General features: G+C 43.7%; 1 protein-coding gene across 2 annotated transcripts in view; it reads right to left on the bottom strand.

Annotated features, from left to right (window-relative positions):
- The window catches only part of LOC308051364 (5'-AMP-activated protein kinase catalytic subunit alpha-1-like), a 61366-nt gene that overhangs the window by 13497 nt on the left and 25682 nt on the right, over positions 1–22187 (bottom strand). For both annotated transcript variants that reach the window (XM_080361746.1, XM_080361747.1), the window contains exons 5-8: positions 19075–19162; positions 17938–18162; positions 15334–15820; positions 14792–14918 (exon numbers count right to left, since the gene is read on the bottom strand). In XM_080361746.1, the coding sequence (XP_080217872.1) occupies positions 14792–14918; positions 15334–15820; positions 17938–18162; positions 19075–19162 (927 nt within the window). The remainder of the gene's footprint in view (positions 1–14791; positions 14919–15333; positions 15821–17937; positions 18163–19074; positions 19163–22187) is intronic.

The following is a 22187-nucleotide window of genomic DNA, read 5'->3' as shown; positions in this document are numbered from 1 at the left end:
GGAGTCCTTTCCTTAGACAGGAACAACGTCTAAGGAAACTTCCTGGGATTAATGACACCTCACTTCTTTATGTGAGCGAGTGACTATTTCTTGTGAGTACCCTGAAGTAAAAGGCCTCTAGTTTTGTTTCTTGTGAGTGACTACATGCACGTTGTGGTTCCTCATTATTCTTATGATATTATATTTAAATAATCTCCTTAGCTGATACCTGAACCTGTATTTTCTGTTATCAGAGTGCTAAATATGTGTAATACCATTATATAGGTTTTTTGTGGGAATTGGATATGCTTGTGTGATGTTTTTTCTTGTAGTCCTCCGAATCATCTGGAGAATGATACAGAATGCAAAGAACAAAGACAGGGTCCTTACTGCGCTCACTGAAAACCTGATGTTTAAAACAAAAAAGGGGGAAATGTTGGAAAATAAAATGTGGGAAAGCAAGATGTACAGTTCCACCCATCTGGATGATAAAGGAAGAACAATACTAACATGACCATCTGAACGGTCGAAGACATAATACTAACATAATAATATATAAAAGGCAGACAGATATATAAATCTATTAAATATATATATATAAAAATACATAAAATATATATATAAATACATAAAATATATAAAAGGCTTGGACAGATTACTTTGAAGTACGTTTCTCATAATTGTAAAAAGTTATAGCCCAGACTCGTGAGAATTGTATCTTGGGCCGGATAACTGCCCCCAAGTGCATGGGATGTGTGAATGTCCTTGGGCCTGGTCTGTGAATGAGTGAAAATACAAGTGAGACAAACATCACATGAGTTTAGTGTGTTCTTAATAAGAATCAGTGGAAAAACACCTTTTGTAAACATCTTAGTCCATGCTCGTACCTGTAAATCCTATAAAATGGTAAATGGTGAATAAAGAAGCTAGCCTAGGCCTAGGTCAGCTCTCTGCTTGGCCAGGCTCTGCACTCCTTCCTGAACAAGATCTCTGCCTCTGCATGAATTTCTGTCTGCGCCGCACTGCTGGATCTCATCCTCACTAACAAGGAGGGTCTGGTTGAAGTGATAAAGGTTGAGGGCTGCCTTGGTTGCAGTGACCATGAAATGGTGGAGTTCAGGATCTCATGTGGCAGGAACAGAACAGCAAGCAGAACCGCAACCCTGGATTTCAGCAGGGCAAACTTTGGCCTTTTCAAACAATTGATAGGGGAAATCCCATGGGCAAGGCTGCTTGAAGGTAAAGGTGCCCAAGATAGTTAGTTAGTGTTCAGGGACTGCTTCTTCCAAGCTCAAGATCAGAGCATCCCGACACGTAGGAAGTCAAGGAAGGGAGGCAGGAGACCTGCGTGGTGAAACAGGGAGCTGCTGTGTAAGCTCAAGTGGAAGAGTAGAGTTTACAGATCATGGAAGGAGGGGCTGGCCACTTGGGAAGAATATAAGGCTGTTGTCAGAGGATGTAGGGAGGCAACTAGGAAAGCTAAGCCCTCCTTAGAATTAAACCTAGCGAGAGAGGTCAAAGACAACAGAAAGAGCTTTTTCAAATATGTGGCAGATAAAACACCAGAGGCAATGTAGGCCCACTGATGAATGAGGTGGGTGCTCTGGTGACAGAACATATAGAGAAGGGAGAGTTACTGAATGCCTTCTTTGTCTCTGTCTACTCTACTGGAGGCTGTCCTGAGGAGCCCTGTACCCCTGAGGCCCCAGAGGAAGTCAGGACAAGGAAGAAGTCTGCCTTAGTTGATAAGGACTAGGTTAGGGAGCAATTGAGCAATCTGGACATCCATAAATCCATGGGTCTGGATAGGATGCACCCGCGGGTGCTGAGGGAGCTGGCTGAAGTCATTGCCAGACCACTCTCCATCATCTTTGCCAAGTCTTGGGTAACGGGAGAGGTACCTGAGGACTGGAGGAAAGCAAATGTCACTCCAGTCTGAAAAAAGGGCAAGAAGGAGGACCTGGGTAACTATAGATGGGTCAGCCTCACCTCTGTCCCTGGGAAACTGATGGAACGACTTATCTTTGGTGCCATCTCAAGGCATATCATGGATAAGAGGGTCATTAAGGGCAGTCAACATGGCTTCACCAAGGGGAAGTCGTGCTTGACCAACCTCATAGCCTTTTATGAGGACGTAATGAGGTGGACAGATGATGGCAGAGCGGTGGATGTGGTCTACCTTGACTTGACTAAGGCATTTGACACAGTCTCCCACAGCATCCTCACAGCCAAACTGAGGAAGTGAGGTCTGGACGATCGGGTAGTGAGGTGGACTGCAAACTGGCTGAAGGAAAGAAGCCAGAGAGTGGTAGTCAATGGTGCGGAGTCTAGTTGGAGGCCTGTATCTAGTGGAGTGCCTCAAGGGTCAGTATTGGGACCAGTACTATTCAATATATTCATCAGTGATTTGGATGAGGGAACAGAGGGCACTGTCAGCAAGTTTGCTGATGACACGAAGCTGGGAGGAGTGGCTGACATGCCAGAAGGCTGTGCTGCCAACCAGTGAGAACTGGACAGGCTGGAGAGTTGGTCGGGGAAAAATTTAATGAAATATAACTAGAGAAAGTCTTGCATCTGGGTAGGAACAAGCCCAGGTTCCAGTATAAATTGGGGAATGACCTATTAGAGAGTGTAGGGGAAAGGGACCTGGGAGTCCTGGTGGACAACAGGATGACCATGAGTCAGAACTGTGACCTTGTGGCCAAGAAGGCCAATGGCATCCTGGGGTTGTATTAAAAGGGGGATGGTCAGTAGGTCGAGAGAGATCCTCCTGCCCTTCCGCTCCGTCCTGGTGAGACCGCATCTGGAATATTGTTTCCATTTCTGGGCCCCTCAGTTCAAGAAGGACAGGGAACTGCTGGAGAGAGTCCAGCGTAGGGCAACAAAGATGATTAAGGGGGTGGAGCATCTCCCTTATGAGGAAAGGCTAAGAGAGCTGGGTCTCTTTAGTTTGGAGGAGACTGAGGGGTTACCTCATTAATGTTTATAAATATATAAAGGGTGAGTGTCACGAGGATGGAGCCAGGCTCTTCTCAGTGACAACCAATGATAAGACAAGGGATAATGGGTTCAAACTGGAACACAAGAGGTTCCACTTAAATTTGAGAAGAAACTTCTTCTCAATTAGGGTAACAGAACACTGGAACAGGCTGTCCAGGGGGGGTTGTGGAGTCTCCTTCTCTGGAGACATTCAAAACCCACCTGGACACATTCCTGTGTACCCTCATCTAGGTATTCCTGCTCCAGTGGGGGGACTGGACTAGATGATCTCTTGAGGTCCCTTCCAATCCCTAACATTCTGTGATTCTGTGATTCTGTGAAGAGGAGGGCTATGGGATGCAGGGGGAAACAGTGACAGAAGATGAGGGAAAGGCTGAGGTACTAAATGCCTTTTTCGCCTCAGTCTTTAATAGAACAGTTGTGCTCCAGGTACCCAGTCCCCTGAGCCAGAAGACAGGGATGGGGAGCAGAACCAAGCCCCAATAATTCAAGGGGAAATGGTTGGTGACCTGCTATACCACTTGGACACCCACAAGCCTATGGAGCCAGACAGAATACACCCAAGGGTGGTGAGGGAGCTGGCAGAGGTGATCACTAAACCACTTTCCATTATCTATCAGCAAACTTGGTTAACTGGGGAGTTTCCAGTTGACTGGATGCTGGCTAACATGATGCCCATCAACAAGAAGGGCCGTGTAAGAGTCGGTCCGAAGATGGAGCAGTATTTGCCTAACATCGCCATCAGGAACTGAGAGAACTGAGGCCCTGACAGAAAGAATGCATGGAGAATGTCTTGGAGAGAAGCCCGAGGAGAAGCATTGTGTTCACAGTATCACAGTATGTTTGGGATTGGAAGGGACCTCAAAAGATCATCTAGTCCAATCCCCCTGATGGAGCAGGAACGCCTAGATGAGGTCGCACAGGAACATGTCCAGGCAGGTTTTGAATGTCTCCAGAGAAGGAGACTCCACAACCTCCCTGGGCAGCCTGTTCCAGTGCTCTGTCACCCTTACTGAGAAGAACTTTTTTCTCAAATTTAAGTGGAACCTCTTGTGTTCCAGCTTGATCCCATTACCCCTTGTCTTATCATTGGTTGCCACCGAGAAGAGCCTGGCTCCATCCTCGTGGCACTCACCCTTTATATATTTATAAACATTAATAAGGTCACCCCTCAGTCTCCTCCAAACTAAAGAAACCCAGCTCCCTCAGCCTTTCCTCATAAGGGAGGTGCTCCACTCCCTTAATCATCTTTGTTGCCCTACGCTGGACTCTCTCCAGCAGTTCCCTGTCCTTCTTGAACTGAGGGGCCCAGAACTAAACACAATATTCCAGATGTGGTCTCATCAGGGCAGAGTAGAGGGGAAGGAGGACCTCTCTCGATCTACTAACCACCCCCCTTCTAATACACCCCAGGATGCCATTGGCCTTCCTGGCCACAAGGGCACAGTGCTGGCTCATGGTCATCCTGTTGTCTACCAGGACCCCCAGGTCCCTTTCCCCTACACTGCTCTCTAATATGTAATTTCCTAACCTATACTGGAACCTGGGCTTGTTCCTGCCCAGATGCAGGACTCTACACTTGCCCTTGTTAAATTTCATCAGGTTATTCCCCGCCCAACTCTCCAGCCTGTCCAGGTCTCGCTGGATGGCAGCACAGCCTTCTGGCGTGTCAGCCACTCCTCCCAGCTTAGTGTCATCAGCAAACTTGCTGATAGTACACTCTATTCCCTCGTGTAAATCGTTAATGAATACATTGAATAATACTGGTCCCAGTACTGACCCCTGAGGCACTCCACTAGATACTGGCCTCCAACTAGACTCCGCACCATTGACTACCACTCTCTGGCTTCTCTCCTTAAGCCAGTTTGTAACCCACCTCACTACTCTATTGTCTAGACCACATCTCCTCAACTTAGCAACTAGGATGCTGTGGGAGACTGTGTCAAATGCCTTAGTCAAGTCAAGGTAGACCACATCCACCGCTCTGCCATCATCCATCCACCTTGTTACATTCTCATAAAAGGCTATGAGGTTGGTCAAGCATGACTTACCCTTGGTAAAGCCATGCTGACTGCCCCTAATAACCCTCTTATCCTTGATGTGCCAGTCTGCAACCAGGGCACCCACCCCATTCATCAGTGGGCCTACATTACCTCTGGTATTAATTTTATCTGCTATGTATTTGAAAAAGTTCTTTTTACTGTCCTTGACCCCTCTCGCCAGCTGTAATTCTAAGGAGGACTTGGCTATCCTAGCTGCCTTCCTACAGCCTCTAACAGCAGCCTTATATTCCTCCCAAGTGGCCAGCCCCTGCTTCCATGACCTGTAAACTCTCCTCTTCTGCTTGAGCATACCCAACAGATCCCTATTCAACCACGCAGTCCTCCTGGCTCCCTTACTTGATTTCCTACGTGTGGGGATGCTCTGATCCTGAGCATGGAAGAAGCAATCTCTGAATGCAATCCAGCTATCTTGGGCCCCTTTTCCTTCAAGCAGTCTTGCCCATGGGATTTCCCCCAGCAATTGCTTGAAAAGGCCAAAGTTAGCCCTGCTAAAGTCCAGGGTTGCAATTCTACTTGCTATTCTGTTCCTGCCGCACAAGACGCTGAACTCCACCATCTCGTGGTCACTGCAACCCAGGCAGCCCTCAGCCTTTACTGCTTCGACCAGACCCTCCTTGTCAGTGAGGATGAGATCCAGCAGTGCACCTCTCCTAGTCGGCTCCTCCACCATCTGCATGAGGAAGTTATCATCAATGCACTGGAGGATCCTCCTGGACTGTGGCTGGCTGGCTGAATGGTCCTTCCAGCAAACATCAGGGAAGTTAAAATCACCCACAACAACCAGGGCCTGTGACTGTGAGGCCACTCTCAGCTGCCCATAGAAGGCCTCATCAACTTCCTCAGCCTGATCTGGTGGCCTGTAACAGACGCCCACAACAGTGTCACCCCTGCCAGCCTGCCCCTTGATCCTGACCCATACACTCTCAACTCACTCATCATCCACTTCTGGGCAGAATTTAGTACATTGTAGTTGCTCTCTCACATAGAGAGCAACTCCACCACCACGCCTGGCCGGCCTGTCTTTCCTGAAAAGGGCATAGCCATCCATGACCACATTCCAGTCATGTGAACTGTCCCACCATGTTTCTGTAATTGCCACCAGATCATAATCTCCTGACCGAACATAGGATTCTAACTCCTCCTGCTTATTCCCCATGCTGCGCGCATTGGTGTACAGGCATTTCAGGGAGCGAGCAGAGCACACCCATTTCTCCCTAGGGACACAGGAGGCCACCCGGCCCTCATCAGTTTTAGAATGCTGCCCCACTGGGACAAGCCCAGCTACAACCCCATCCCCCTTCGAGCCTAGTTTAAAGCTCTCCAAATGAGCCCAGCTAATTCCTGCCCCAGCATCCTTTTGCCCCTACGAGATAAACCTTTCCCGCGTGACACTGTCCGGACTGGTGTCTTATAAAACCAACCATTATCAAAAAATCCAAAGCCCTGCCTGTAGCACCAGTCCTGGAGCCAACCATTTAGAGAATGAATTTTCCTATTCCATCCCACATCGTCACTTGAAGATGGAAGGAGTGAAGAGAAGATCACTTGAGCCCCTGAGTCTTTCACCATCCTTCCCAAGTCCTTGACATCATTCTTCATTCCCCTCAGACTACGGGAAGCAGCTTCCTCCCCATCTGTCTGGAAGACCAGCAGCGGGTAGTAGTCTGTCAGGTGCACCAGTTTGGGGAGCTCTCTAGCGATATCCTTGATCCGGGCTCCAGGTAGACTACAAACTTCCCTAAGATGAGGGTCAACTCTGCATATTGGGCCCTCTGTTCCTTTCAGAAGGGAATTTCCTATTACTATCACCCTTCCTTCTTTCTTATCAGAGGCAGTCTTAAGTTGTGAAGTCAACCACCTCTTCCTATGTGATCTTGTAGGCAGGCTTGGCACCACCTCCTCACCTACCTCTTCTTCAAGATTGCATTGTTGCATTGGTTTCTCCGATACGGGGGAGCTGCTGCTTACAATGGCCGCTGTATGGACTTTGCCTGCTGCTTCAGCCAAACCAGCCCCCACCTCCTGAAAGTGATTGTTATGAGGGTCTCTTTGACCCAGGGACAACAGCTGCCGTCCAGAAGATGTGTTCTCACCTGCAGCCTCAGTCACACGTGTCCCACACCTGCTCCCCCAAACAATGGCCAATGAAAAGGAGCATGCCCAGAAGCTCACCAAGGGTCTTGAGGTCACCCAATGGACCAGAGAAAGACCCTTTAATGCTGGCCACGTAAGCGTTGGCAAAAGAAAGCGTGAATCTTTCGAGTCTGCGTAGTACGAGCCTGGGTTGCGAAATCAAGGCGGAGACTGGCCTCAAGCAATGGGAGCGAGGGGGGATGAAGAAGCATAAGAGATGACTCCCGAAGGGACACTGTGGAGATCTTCCCACTAGAGGATCCCGAACCACGACGGAGGACCAGCAGGACTCTACAGGACCGGAGACCAGAGGGATGCCTCTGAAGCTCTACTGGTGGTAAATGCAACCTCACTTCCCATCTTTACTTTTACTCTCCCCATTTATTTTCCCTTTTCTTTTTCTTACTCTCTCTCTCTCTATCGCATGCTGCTTTACGGGCAAATTAATAAAGTAACACTTTGATTGAATCATAACCCCTTGGCTTTTTGGTTGCCTTAATTTTGCGCTCTGAGATCAAGGTAAATGAACCATCACGAGTCCATCACCGAGTGGACCATGACAGGCCAGAAGGAGGATCCAGGGAACTACAGACCTGTCAAGTCTAACCTTGGTGACAGGGAAGGTCATGGAGCAGATGATCTTGAGTAACATCACATGGCACATACAAGAAAACCATGTGATCAGGCCCAGTCAACATGGGTTTATGAAAGGCAGGTCCTGTTTGAGCAACCTTATCTTCTCCTATGACAAGGTGATCCACCTAGTGGATGAGGGAAAGGCTGTGGATGTTGTGTACTTAGACTTCAGTAAAGCCTTTGACACTGTATCCCACAGCATTCTCCTGGAGAAGCTGGCAGCTCATGGCGTGGATGGGTGTACTCTTTGACGGATAAAGAACTGGCTAGAGGGCCGGGCCCAAAGAGTTGTGGTGAACGGAGCCAAATCCAGTTGGCGGCTGGTCACGAGTGGTGTTCCCCAGGGCTCAGTATTGGAGTCAGTTCTGTTTAATCTTTTTATCAATGATCTGGATGAGGGGATTGAGTGCACCCTTAGTAAATTTAAATTTACACCAAATTGGGTGGGAGTGTTGACCTGCTGGAAGGTAGGAAGGCCATACAGAGGGATCTGGACAGGCTGGATCCTTGAGCTGAGGCCAATTGTATGAGGTTTAACAAGGCCAAGTGCTGGGTCCTGCACTTGGGTCATAACAACCCCAGTCAGTGCTACAGGCTCAGGGAAGAGTTGCTGGAAAGCTGCGGGGCAGAAAGGGATCTGGGGGTGCTGATTGACAGCTGGCTGAACATGAGCCAGCAGAGTGCCCAGATGGCCAAAAAGGCCAACAGTATCAGAAATATTGTGGCCAGCAGGACTAGAGAAGTGATTGTGCCACTGTACTTGGCACTGGTGAAGCCCCACATTGAATACTGTGTTCAGTTTTGGGCCCCTCATCATAAGAAGGCCATTGAGGTACTAGAGAGAGTGCAGCCATAGATGGCTTGTCCTTCTACCTACACTGACAACAACGGACCAGGTATGCCATGGTCAGGCATGGACAAGTAACAGAAGCTGAGCCAATCCTGACAGGACTGAGCACACATGGAGCAGAGCTGGTAGCCTTAATACATGCAGCACATCTGGGGAAGGGAAACAAGTCAACATCTACATGGACTCACAGTATGCCATGCAACAAGTACATTATGGAAAGAGTGGGGATTTTTCACATCATCAGGGAAAAAAAAGGTAGTAAATGGGGAAGAGATATGCAATTTCCTGGAATCAGTCCAACTGCCAAAAGAAATTGCTGTAGTACACTGCACTGCTCATACTAAAGACACTACAGAAATCAGTAAAGGAAACGCCTTAGCCAATGCAGCTGTGAAGGCTGCAGCCAGACAACCATTGAGACAGCATCTGATCGCAATTTTATTGGCAAACCAGAGCAAATGGCCAAGCTTAACAGACCCCATATCATGTATGGGAAAGACTGTTCAGTGGAAGAAAAGAGACAATGGGAAAAGTGGGAAGCAAAACAAGATAGTAACAGAATATGGACAACTGGGTGAGAACTGATATGACCAAAGAACTATTTAATTTCTGTGACTAGGTGGTTTCATGACAAAGCTCATGGAGGAGTGGAGGCAGTAGCTGACCAGGTACAGAGAGTATGGACAGTACCAGGGGTTTGCACTGCTAGAAAAAAAAAAAAAAAGTCACCAGTAGGTGCCCAACCTGCCAAAAGTTCTCAAATCCCAAACCAAACTCAGAGTTTGGAGGACGACCATGGGTCTTTTTTTCTTTCCAGTGATTGCAAAAAGATTATGCAGATATGCCAACTATTAATGGGTACGAACATTTTTTAGTAATAGTAGATGAGCTATCAGAGTGGGTAGAAGCCTTCCCAACAAGAAAAGCAGATAAAGGAGGAGTAATAAAAGCCTTAATGAAAGAAATTATACCCAGGTATGGGGTTCCAGAGTCAACTGAGTCAGACAGGGGTACCCATTCTGCAGTAAGTATAATCAAACAGCTGTATCTATCACTGGGAATAGAGAGGGAATAGAGAAGAACCTACATACTCCCAGTCACCCACAGTCTTCAGGACAAGTAGAAAGAATGAACAGTACATTAAAGGAAAAAGTAGCTAGGATATGCACACACACTGGACTGAAGTGGCCAGAAGCACTGAACTTAGGTCTATGGGATGTTCAAAATGGACCATGGCAACCCATAGCATTAACCACAGTAGAAATTCTCTGGGAGACATTTAGCTATACCAGGGACTTATATCCCAGCTAAGACCAGCCTGTTAGGTTGAGATGAATGGTTAACCCAGTACATACTGTATATGCAAGAAGGGTTCAAAAATAACAGAAAATGTGCTCAATGGTATCAGTCAGCACCACCAGAAACACGGATGATATACAGAATGGAGATGAAGTTTTTATTATGGTATTTTCAGAGAAATCCAAATTAGAACCTAAATGGGAAGGGCCATACACTGTTTTATTGTGTTCTCATTTTGCTGTTAAAGTTCTAGGAAAAGAAAATCAGATACATCATTCCCATGCCAAGCGAGTAATCAGCAGCCCACCAGCTAGTGAATGACCAGTGAATGACAAAAACCAAAGTGGGATATCTTACCACCCTTGTTTCTGCTGATTCTGTTGATTACTACAGCATGGCTAAGTATTATAAGGACAGATCCCGCATACACCCCATCTCAAAGGGAATTCTGGATTATTAACAAAACCAAAGGGAGGATAGTTTCCATTAACAGGAGAACCCCAGAGTGGCCATGGTCTCAAGGTCATGTTAAGTATATGAGGAGTATGGGAACACATTCTAATAGGGAAAATTTAAATCTTTCCACCATGGTCATGCATGGAACTAAAAAAATACTTAGAGAATAAGTGGAGCTGGTACAAAGATTAAGCTTATGGCAAACTTCCCCTGCTTCAGGGAACATCAAGGGAAGAAATTAAAATAGGATGGCAGATGATCAATGGGTCTACCCATGAGAAGGCATTTCAGATTTCTGTGTACAACACTACACCAAACCCAACAGCAAAGGATAGAAAGCTTTGCACCTCTGAAAAATTGGACTGTTGGTACAATTTTACTTTAGTACAACTGTCTTTGTAGTCTGCCTCTGGGCTCACAGAGACGTGGGACTGTCATTTAAATTCAAAATTGATGTTGCTGAGCCTAGAACAACAATATCCACCACTTAACATCCACCCTAACTGTAAAAGATAAGAAATACTATCTCCACAGATTTCTGTAATTGGACCATATGTGGTTAAAAATACAGGCCAGCAACAATTGTTATTTAATCCATCATGGTCCCCCAAACAATTGGAACTATCAATGCAGATCAATATCTTTACAATTAAACCAGTCTGTTCACCATTCCTAAGTGCATCCTATGCAGGGTAGTTAGCATGGTTACATGGGCAGTCTCTTACCCCTTCGAAGAGAACGAGAAGGGATGCAACTAGTATCTTCGGGACAGAATTGGGAGTCCTAAACAACATAGATGCTGAAGTGCTTGCAAACAAACAGTGCAGCCATGCATGATCTCAATAAATTAGAACATCCCTTACAGTCCTCCCTATCAGCACTAGGATCTAATCAATGGCTCTTATCTGATGTATTGCCACAAGGGCAGAGAATTAATGAAAAGGACCACCAATTAGTCATGGATGCACTTGGTGTAACTCAAAATAATGTTTCTCTAGCTCTCAGTTGTATCCAAGTTCAGCTGTGGATGCAATCAATGGTAGCAGCAATTATAAAAAAAGGTGAAGATGGCACCTTATCCACGGAAGTTTGAGAAGTAATCTGGGACATTGCAACTGAGTTTGAAAGAGAGTTCCAATCCTAGTGGAATTTATTAGCTTTACTTATGATCCTATCCACAACAAGGCCACAACTTTTGTTTTAACAATATGCAATGCTTCAGTATATACCTTACACCAAATCATTGCCTTATGAATAAATCGCAATGGAACTGTACCCTTTAGAGCATAGAACATGGGCCCAATGGAACAAAAATAAATGGCAAACTGCTGACACTAATGCATGCATTATGCGGAAACACCAAGGATTTATCTGAGAGAGTAGTAGCATTAAGGACTGAGACATTTGTCTTGATACTGAAGAAACTGTCTGTCATTTTGAAGTGTGTCCTGATGAAACCCCTGAAACTATACTTGAGTACACTGTAAAGAGGTGTGTTTGTATGAGAACCCTTTGTAATTCTATGTTTGTAGACAATGTGCCTGTAGACACAAGTAACCACTCAAATAATTGTATTTGTAACTTTACCAAAATTATGGGGTGTGACTTCAACCCCTGTATTCAGCCCCTGTAATCTCCCACCAACTGTTACAATCTAACTATAGACTATACTAAGATTTACTGCCTTCATCCATTGGAATGAATCTCACATTAGTGAGGAAATTATCGCAGCATCATGAGCTACACCAAGTGCTGAAGCAAGTAAAAGTGGATAGAATGCTTTGATCACTGTTCACACCATGATACAAAAGATGGGCTACGAAGATGATTAGGGGCCTAGAGCACCTTTCTTATGAAGACAGACTGATAGAGCTGGGTCTGTTCAGCCTGGAGAAGAGAAGGCTGAGAGGTGATCTCATCAATGTTTGAAAATATCTCAAGGGTGGATGTCAAGAGGATGGGACCAGATTCCTTTCAGTGGTGCCCAACGATAGGATGAGGGGCAACGGGCACAGGCTGAAGCATAGAAGGTTCCATCTGAATATGAGGAAAAACTTCTTTACTTCGAGGGTGACAGAGCACTGGAACAGGCTGCGAGGTTGTGGAGTCTCCTTCTCTGGAGACATTCAAAACCCACCTGGATTAATTCCTGTGTAATCTGCTCTAGGTGTACCTGCTTTAGCAGGTGGGTTGGACTAGATGATCTCCAGAGGTATCTTCCAACCCTAACCATTCTGTGATTCCGTGAAAAGAAATACACAGTATACTCAAAAGACTTAAAAAAGATGGAGCGCGCCTCTGGTGGGAAACCCTTTTAGGGTGGTCACCCACAGCAACCGGAATATACAACCACATAGTGCACCCTGTAGTAGTTTTACTAGGTTTAGCCTTACTGGACCTCTTGTAAATAATCATTTTGTATATAAAACTTAGGAAGATGATTATACATTTAGAAAAACTTCATGAATGCCACTTCACATATTAGCAGGGATGCTTAACAAAAACAAAGGGAGGACTGTTAGGGAATAGACTGCCTTTGCTTATTTAATTATTTGGTATAGTGCTTCTTATAGAACTTCTTTAGAAACTGCTTATATAGAATTCACTTGGCATAAGTAAGTTTGCTTAGCATAACTTCTGCAAGCTGTGAACTCTAACTTTCTGCTTAAGTAAAAAAGGCCTCAGAGTGGTTCAAGCTACTAGATAAGGGGAGCTGCATCCCTGGAGATAAGTAAAACAACAGAACAGTGTCTAAAAGAAGATGGAATAGAAGAATGTTTTGGTTTATCAAGAAGTTATTTTTCTCCAGTTGCAGGTACAAAATAGCAACTGAAGGTCAGGACTTTGATTAACAGCCCACCTGACAAAAATGAAGAGATTCAATGAAGAATGGGGAGACCCAAGACTAATTTTGCAATTGACCTGGAGTGACATGGGGGGGGGGGTAGAGGCTTGGATTGTGGGGATATAATTGTCCAAGGTTTTTTTTTCTGCAGGTTCCTCTTCCCAGAGGCAGCCAGCTCTAGCTGCTCTATGCTGTACCTTGCAAATAAATTGAGAAGAATTTCTGGAATCCATGCCTGAGTCTCTGCTATGGGAAACCTAAGGAAAAGAAACTTCCCTAACACCATACCATATGACATCATGCTCAGCAATAAAAAGCTGGGGGAAGAAGGAAGGGGGAAGTTCGGAGTTATAGCATTTTGTCTTCCCAAGTAACCATTATGTGTGATGGAGCCCTGCTTTCCTAGAGATGGCTGAACACCTGCCTGTCAATAGCAAGTAGTGAATAAATTCTTTGGTTTGCTTTGCTTGTGTGTGTGGCTTTTGCTTTACCTGTTAAACTGTCTTTATCCTAACCCACAAATTTTCTCACTTTTACTCTTCTGATTCTCTCCCCCATCCCACTGAGGGGAGGGAGAGTGAGCGGCTGAGTGGTGCTCAGTTGCCGGCTGGGGTTAAACCACAACAGTTGTATGCTTGAAGAACAAAAGCAAGAAAACTCATAGATCAAAATAAACACAGTTTAATATGGGGAAGGAGGGGAAAAAAAAAAAAGTGATGCAAAGGCAACCACTCACCACCTCCTACAAGCAGACCAATGCCCTGCCAGTCTCTGAGCAATGGCTACCTTCCCCAACCCCCCACCTCCTCAGTTTTTTTTGCTAAGCATGACATCATATGGCATGGAATATTTCTTTGGTCACTCTGGGTCAGCTGTTCAGGTTTTGTCCCCTCCCAGCTTCTTGTTCACCTCTGGCCTACTCATTGGGTGCAGCACAGTGGTGAAAGACTAGATATTATGCAGGTAGCACTCAGCAATACCCAGAACGCTGCTATGTTATCAACACTCTTTTAGTCACAGATCGAAACCACAGCACCATAGAGCCTGCTATGAAGAAAATTAAATCAATTTCAGCCAGACCCAGTACAGCCATGTACAGCCCAAGTCAAATTTGCATGCATAGATGCCAAGCTTTATCTTCACTAGGAAAATATGTTTGCATACTTGCTTCAGATCTAAATTAATGTTTAAATTTGGGGGTGAGGTCCCAAAGGCAGTTTAGGTTAATCCAAATCTCACCTCCCACAATCCTTTCCCTTTTGCACCAGTGGTATTAGTGCTGGTGCAGACAGAAAATGGAGTAGTTCAGGAGCTGATATAGCTAAAAAGTGATTATTTAAGGGATGAAGCAGCTAACCACTTGGTCATAGGAACACTAGACGAGGAAGCAATAAAGAAACACTAATTCAGATCTAGCTTGGCTTAAACTAATAAAGGGCAACACTTCACTTCTTAACAAGTAAATTAAGACGTTAGCATTTAGAATTATTTCCCTTAAAGCTCCATGAACTTATGTAAGTCTTCACATACCATCAATGCTACGGAAGTCTAGTAAGTATGTCCTGCTGTCCACCTGATACAACTGTAGACTCATTTTGGAATATGCACTTGTCACTGGATTCTTCCTTCGAACACGCAGATAGTATGGATTTACCACCTAGTACGAAAGAGATTTGAGTTAGTAACTGGAACTGCTTGAGAAGCACTGTATATTGTTTTTCTTATTTCAACTCACTGGTATTATCAAGTGATTGAAAGCTTATCTGTCAGAGCATTTTTTTTGTGGCCAATAAACAAAAAAAATCACACAACCAAACAAAAAACACCAACCTCACTCAACACATTCCTACAGCCCCAACAGAAAGGTTAAACACAGTAGCAAGATTTTTCCTGTCAACATCAATAGCCTCCCTCAAAACCCTTCCTGCACAGCAAGCACAAGCTGTCAGCACAGGCACATGAGATTATTTTCCAGCACAGGAGAACATACTTTCAGACTTCTAAGCTATGTAATTACACAGCTCAAACAAAAATTTAGTGTTGTCTGCTGTAAAGATCCTTTATTCTTTTACCTTCCATTCATAATCCAGTTGTTTAATTGCTCGACAAACTTCAGCCATTATATCATTAGGTCGACTCTGACTCCGTATTCCTAAGTGCCACTTAGCTCTTCTTACACCTTGGTGTTTTGACTTCTGTGGATTCAGCTCATCAAGAGTATGGCGGGGAAGTGGTGCTTCAGCTACTAAGAATGGCACTCTTTCAGGATGAGGGCGAGACAGATTGTGATCATCAAGAAAAGAATCCGGTGGGCTTGTAGCCAAGTAGAAGTCTTTGGCCTCATTCATTATTCTTCTATTATCTATAATGAGGTGATAAGCAACCACTAAAGGGTCCTGATGATTTTGGCTGTATAGACAACTTAGCACTTCCTCTTCAATGCATTCAAACTTCTCACACACTTCTTTTAAGGCTTCATCATCAATCATGGTAGAACTATATGTTGGATCTTCAGGAAACAAGTATTTGGGAAGGTCCTGCTTAAACCATTCATGTTCCCTAGATTTAAAAACAAAGTCTGAGTATATGTATGTAAAGCAAGCCTTTTTAGTTTTAAAATATTTAAAAAATAAAATTCTTAGTCTGTACAAAAAACCCCACAGTTGTCAATTCAAGTCCCCTTCTGTGCAGCACAAAAATGCATAATGGAAAGCTATCACCTCCTTCACAAGATTTTTGCTAGACACTTTGCAGGAGACTGAAAAAAACCCTTTCCTGTAAGGACTTTAACTACCTGATCTCCAAAAAAAATCTTTGTATAACTCATCAACCAGCTTTTTATATAAATGATTGTTTTGGTTTTTTCCTTCCCAGCCACTGTCTTAGTTTTGAGATATTTTAAACTAAAATTTGTAATGTTACCCACTCGAGTTGTCCCTCCCCAAGTACATATATAACAATATATAGCAAATTGAAGAAATCTTGATACTGAATAGTTTCTTTGGCAGATATTTGGACAAGGATTTTTGAAGTCACACCCTCCCCACCCCCAATAAGCTGCCTATAATTTTTTCATTCAGAAAAACCCCTTCTGTCTCTTTAAGACTTAAAGAGTTGAGGGAAGGCTATGGAAGAATCAATCTGTACCTCTTTACTACTGTATCCATGGGCTAGTATTCATAAGAGGGAAAAGGAAATATACAGAAAGAACCAAATACTTAAGTTGCCCAATCATACAGAAAAAAAAAAATTGTTTTATGTACCTAGAGTAAGCTGCTTAACTAGCCAAAGGATATGGCATGACAGTTTAAAAAAGTATCCTAGTCTACAGCATAAAGACCTGCTACATATTTAAGAGCAGTTATATGGATCAAGCTCTAGTCAGTATGAGCCTGAGAACATGCCTCAGCACAAATGTGCTGAGCAAAATGCACTTTCAATCATAAGCAAGCAGTTAATTTCAAAGCAGAAAAAGCTTTTCCTATATGACTACAAAGCACAGCTCTAGCTGAATAACTGGGTCAAGAGGAGTATTTTGTTACTATTCATTGCAGTGGGCCTTCTTTCCTTGCCCTTCCTCCCCTTGGAAAAATTAAGGTATTTAATTAAACTCAAGAGTTTGTCCTTTAAACTGAGATGGCATGTCTCATGGCTAAGAGGACAAAACTGATTAGGATTCAAAATCCATCCATGCTCTGTAGTCAACATTTTGCAACATCTTTTTCACATAATTTATCTTCTGGATTTGTTTAACATGACTTAGATGAGTGGATAGGAACTTAGCTTAAGTTTTACAATGTTTAGTTCTTACAGTCTTTGATTTCTGCAAGAAAGTACTTCCCATTGTAATAAAGTAGCAAGGGATACATGTACCACAGTTTTTGTTCTACGGAAAGAACATGAACATTGCCAGCTTCCTAACTTCCAACCCTAAAAGAGGAAGCATTTTCACTAAGGTAGTATTTCAGAGCTCTGTCCTTGGATCTTCTTACAAAGGAAAGAAAAAACTAAGCTAGTGCATGAAGGACAGCTTTATCAGCTACCATTTTTTATTTATTTATTCTACCCACTGTGCACTTGTCAAAAAGGTCACCCTCTTGGAATGTGGAGCCCATTATGGCTATCTGTAGCTACAAGATTTAACTTTTCAGTATTCTATTTAGTAATCGTCACTCATACACAGGTTCATGCTAGAATAGAAAGTGCCATCTCACACATGAAATATTCAGCCTTAACAGATGATTTTTCAGAGTCGGCAGAAATATGAATAAAAGTGGTAGTTATCAGGTTAAATATTCATACCTTCCCCTCAGACATTTACAGTACAGAATAGCGGTTCTTAACAGCAAATAATTTTCTTGCCCAGAGAGGTCAATATAGCACAGTTTTTGCAAACCATTCTGCAAGTAAACAGGTTTGCTTTAGCAGTCTTAACTCTAGAGTTTCTCAGAATTTCTATGTAACATATATATTTGTTTTACTGTGACCTATAATAGATACTTCATTGGTCACTGGAGATCAGAGTCAGAGCTAAAGCCAAAACAACCACAAGTTGAACTTTTCCATCTCAGACTATAAAGCAGGGACAAGCTATCAGAATGATTTCTTTGTTCTGCATATTTTCACTGAGATTACCATTCCAGCATCCTGTGATCAGACATCAGTTAATGTTTTACCTAATGTTTCTGACTGTTGCTCTCTTCATTGGATCTACTTGCAGCATGTGTTTTAGAAGACTGATTACAGATGGATTCAGGTACTGAGGGGTATAAAAGATACCATCACATATCTTCTTAAAAAGGGTTGGCACGTGATCATCATCAAATGGAAGTGTTCCACATAACAAAGCATAGAGAATAACCCCACTGCTCCAAATATCTACTTCTGGACCTGCATATAATCTGTAAAAGAGTTAACTATTAGCAATTTGTGCTTAATACAGTTAAACTTTTTTTTTTTTTTTTTTTCTACTTTCTTACATTGTATCACATTAATTAAGAGTGTGTGAACTTGGGACAATTAATCTGCAGTTACTACACCATTTCAGTGCTACACCTCCCTTGAAATCTAGCATCCTTCCCCTCCAAATAGGTATCAAAAGCTAAGGCACAAGTACTTACTTTTTTCTTCTCTGTTACATAAAAATAATTCACAGATACAATTTATGACAATGGTAAACTGAAAGAAACTTTCACCTACTACCAAGAAAGCCTATGTTATACATAGTTATCCCTGTTTGAATGAAATCTATGCAGTTACCTAGCCTCCAAATTTTGGAGGCTGAGAAGTTTAAGACAAGTCCATATAGCAGAATTTGTTACATCTTCTATGCTACTACCTGAATAAAACATACATTTGGCCTCCAATCAACAAGAGATGTTAAGGTGGGTAACTGAAAGCAGCAGATTTGACAATCACAGAGTCAAAATGAAAAAAAAAGTTACCTTCGGACTGAATACCTGTTCTGCAATCTGCAACACTACTCACTGCTACTCAGCTTTACAGTAGATTGCCTGTATTTCTATCCATACCTCTACTTCCAAGATCTGCGCTGTGAGATTTTAAAATCTATTCAGGCATACTGCAAAAACTGGATTTGGGACATTAAAAATCACCTCCACCTTACAGGAACTATTCAAAGCTAGTTTATCAAACCCTTAAATACTTATGAGAAATTATCAAGGAAATTAAGAGTTCAGCCCACAGTTCCTCAGCATCAAGTTTGTCAATTACACTAGTTTTGTAGCCTTTAGAATTAAGCAGCAAAATGACTGAAGTACATGCACGCATGCATCCAATAGAAAAAAAACTACCTTCCCGAAATTACTTCCGGTGCAGCATAGTTAGGGGAACCACAGCTTGTTCTTAAAAATTCTCCATCTGACATCATATTTGATAGACCTGAAAGTATATAAGAGTAACTACTAAAGATTCAGAAAGCAAAAGGATTTCACACTGCATATACCACCTAGAACAAACCACTAGTAATTCAAATTAGAAAGTTAAATAATTTGTCTCAGTAAGGAAGCAACATGGTCTGGAATTACTGGAATTTTTATATGAAAATGCAACATGATCCTGCATTTATTAGGTTGGTGCACAAGCAACAGCAGTTTTGGACTGTGAATTTTAAATCATTATAACTAGGCTCAAACACATCTTTATTAATCAAAATAGGAACCACTACAATCAACACAGTTTTGCCAATGAGAAATAAGTTTGGTTATTCCTGTAGAGTAAAAACACATACTTCGGGATTTTACTCTTGGAAAGCATCTTGTGCAACCTGCTGGTTGTGGAAGCATTTTCCCTGCAAAAAGTTGTCGAGATGCTTGAAGAAGTGGTAGTCAGTTGGTGAAAGATCAGGTGAATATGGGAGATGAGGCAAAACTTCATAGCCCAATTTGTTCAACTTTTGAAGCGTTGGTTGAGCGATGTGCGGTCGGGCGTTGTTGTGGAGAAGAATTGGGGCCTTTTTGTTGCCCAATGCCAACTGGTCAACAAGCCTTTTCAAGCAATTGCTAGGGGAAATCCCAAGGGAAAGACTGCTTGAAGGAAAAGGGGCCCAAGATAGCTGGAATGCATTCAGAGATTGCTTCTTCCACGCTCAGGATCAGAGCATCCCCACACGTAGGAAGTCAAGGAAGGGAGCCAGGAGGCCTGCGTGGTTGAATAGGGATCTGTTGGGTATGCTCAAGCAGAAGAGGAGAGTTTACAGGTCATGGAAGCAGGGGCTGGCCACTTGGGAGGAATATAAGGCTGCTGTTAGAGGATGTAGGAAGGCAGCTAGGATAGCCAAGGCCTCCTTAGAATTACAGTTGGCGAGAGGGGTCAAGGACAGCAAAAAAACTTTTTCAAATACATAGCAGATAAAACTAATACCAGAGGCAATGTAGGCCCACTGATGAATGGGGTGGGTGCCCTGGTGGCAGAAGATACAGAGAAGGCAGAATTACTGAATGCCTTCTTTGTCTCTGTCTACTCTGCTGGAGGCTGTCCTGGGGAGCCCTGTACCCCTGAGACCCCAGATGAAGCCAGGTCAATGGAGGAGTTTGCTTTAGGCAATGAGGACTGGGTTAGGGAGCAACTAAATAGTCTGGAAATCAATAAATCCATGGGTCCAGATGGGATGCATCCGCGGGTGCTGAGGGAGCTGGCTGAAGTCATTGCTGGACCGCTCTCCATCATCTTTGCCAAGTCTTGGGAAACGGGAGAGGTGTCTGAGGACTGGAGGAAAGCAAATGTCACTCCAGTCTTCAAAAAGGGCAGGAGGGAGGACCCGGGTAATTATAGACTGGTCAGCCTCACCTCTGTCCCTGGGAAAGTAATGGAACAGCTTATCCTTGGTGCCATCTCAAGGCATATCAGGGATAAGAGGGTTATTAGGGGCAGTCAGCATGGCTTTACCAAGGGTTAAGTCATGCTTGACCAACCTCATAGCCTTTTATGAGAATGTAACAAGGTGGATGGATGATGGCAGAGCGGTGGATGTGGTCTACCTTGACTTCAGTAAAGCCTTTGACACAGTCTCACACAGCATCCTCACAGCTAAGTTGAGGAAGTGTGGTCTAGACAATAGAGTAGTGAGGTGGGTTACAAATTGGCTTAAGGAGAGAAGCCAGAGAGTGGTAGTCAATGGTGCGGAGTCTAGTTGGAGGCCAGTATCTAGTGGAGTGCCTCAGGGGTCAGTACTGGGACCAGTATTATTCAATATATTCATTAACGATTTGGACAAGGGAATAGAGTGTACTATCAGCAAGTTTGCTGATGACACTAAGCTGGGAGGAGTGGCTGACACGCCAGAAGGCTGTGCTGCCATCCAGTGAGACCTGGACAGGCTGGAGAGTTGGGCGGGGAATAACCTAATGAAATTTAACAAGGGAAAGTGACCATGACCATTTTTGGGTGCAAGTTTGACTTTGGGAAGTGCTTTGAAGGTTCTTCTCAGTCCAACATCTGAGCTGGTCATTGGCGGTTGTCCTATAAAATCCACTTTCATCACACATCACAATCTGATCAAGAAATAGTTTGCTGTTGTGTAGAATAAGATGACACTACAAAACAATGATCTTTTTGATTTTCGGTCAGCTCATGAGGCATCCACTTATCAAGTTTTTTCACCTTTCCAATTTGCCTCAAATGCCGAACGTCTGTAGAGTGGTTGATGTTGAGTTCTTCGGCATCTTCTCATGTAGCTGTAAGAGGATCAGCTTCGATGATTGCTCTCAATTGGTTATTGCCAACTTCCAATGGCCGGCCACTATCCTCCTCATCTTCAAGGCTCTCGTCTCCTTTGCGAAACTTCTTCAACCACCACTGCACTGTACGTTCATTAGCAGTTCCTGGGCCGAATGCGTTGTTGATGTTGCAAGTTGTCTCAGCTGCATTACGACCCATTTTGAACTTTACTAAGAAAATTTCTCAAAATTGCTTTTTGTATAACATCATTTTCATAGTCTAAAATAAATACAAAATAAACAGCAAGTAATAAGTCAGTAGCTGTGGCAGACGCACTCGATCCCCCCCAGCCAAACCAGCAGCAGTTTGGTCCAGGCTCCGGAGGAGGGAAGGGTCTGAGCCATAGCGAGGCCAAGAAGTCCTTCCAGGAGACCCACAAGGAAGCCGAATGGCACACTGAACGTTGGTAACTTGTGAGTGCAGGGAGTCTCGTGCATACTTTTCCTACTGTATGCAATTTGACTACGAATCAACCACTTCATTCTATAAATACAACAGTCTGGATGAGCCCACTTTGAGCTCTCCCTGCTAAATAAGTGAGCTGTATGGCAATGGTTTTACTACTCAGGTCAGTGGATGAGCCCAATTCAAGTTCAATATTGATAATTTAGCTTAAGTAGATGCACACCAAATGTAATGGATTATTTAGAGATATAAGGTTGCATGATTTTTAACATACTCTTTGATT

The sequence above is a fragment of the Nesoenas mayeri genome, assembly GCF_963082525.1.
Source record: "Nesoenas mayeri genome assembly, chromosome: W".
Taxonomy (NCBI): Eukaryota; Metazoa; Chordata; class Aves; order Columbiformes; family Columbidae; genus Nesoenas; species Nesoenas mayeri.
Note: the sequence above shows the minus strand (reverse complement) of the source record. Positions and strands in the feature narration are given on the sequence as shown.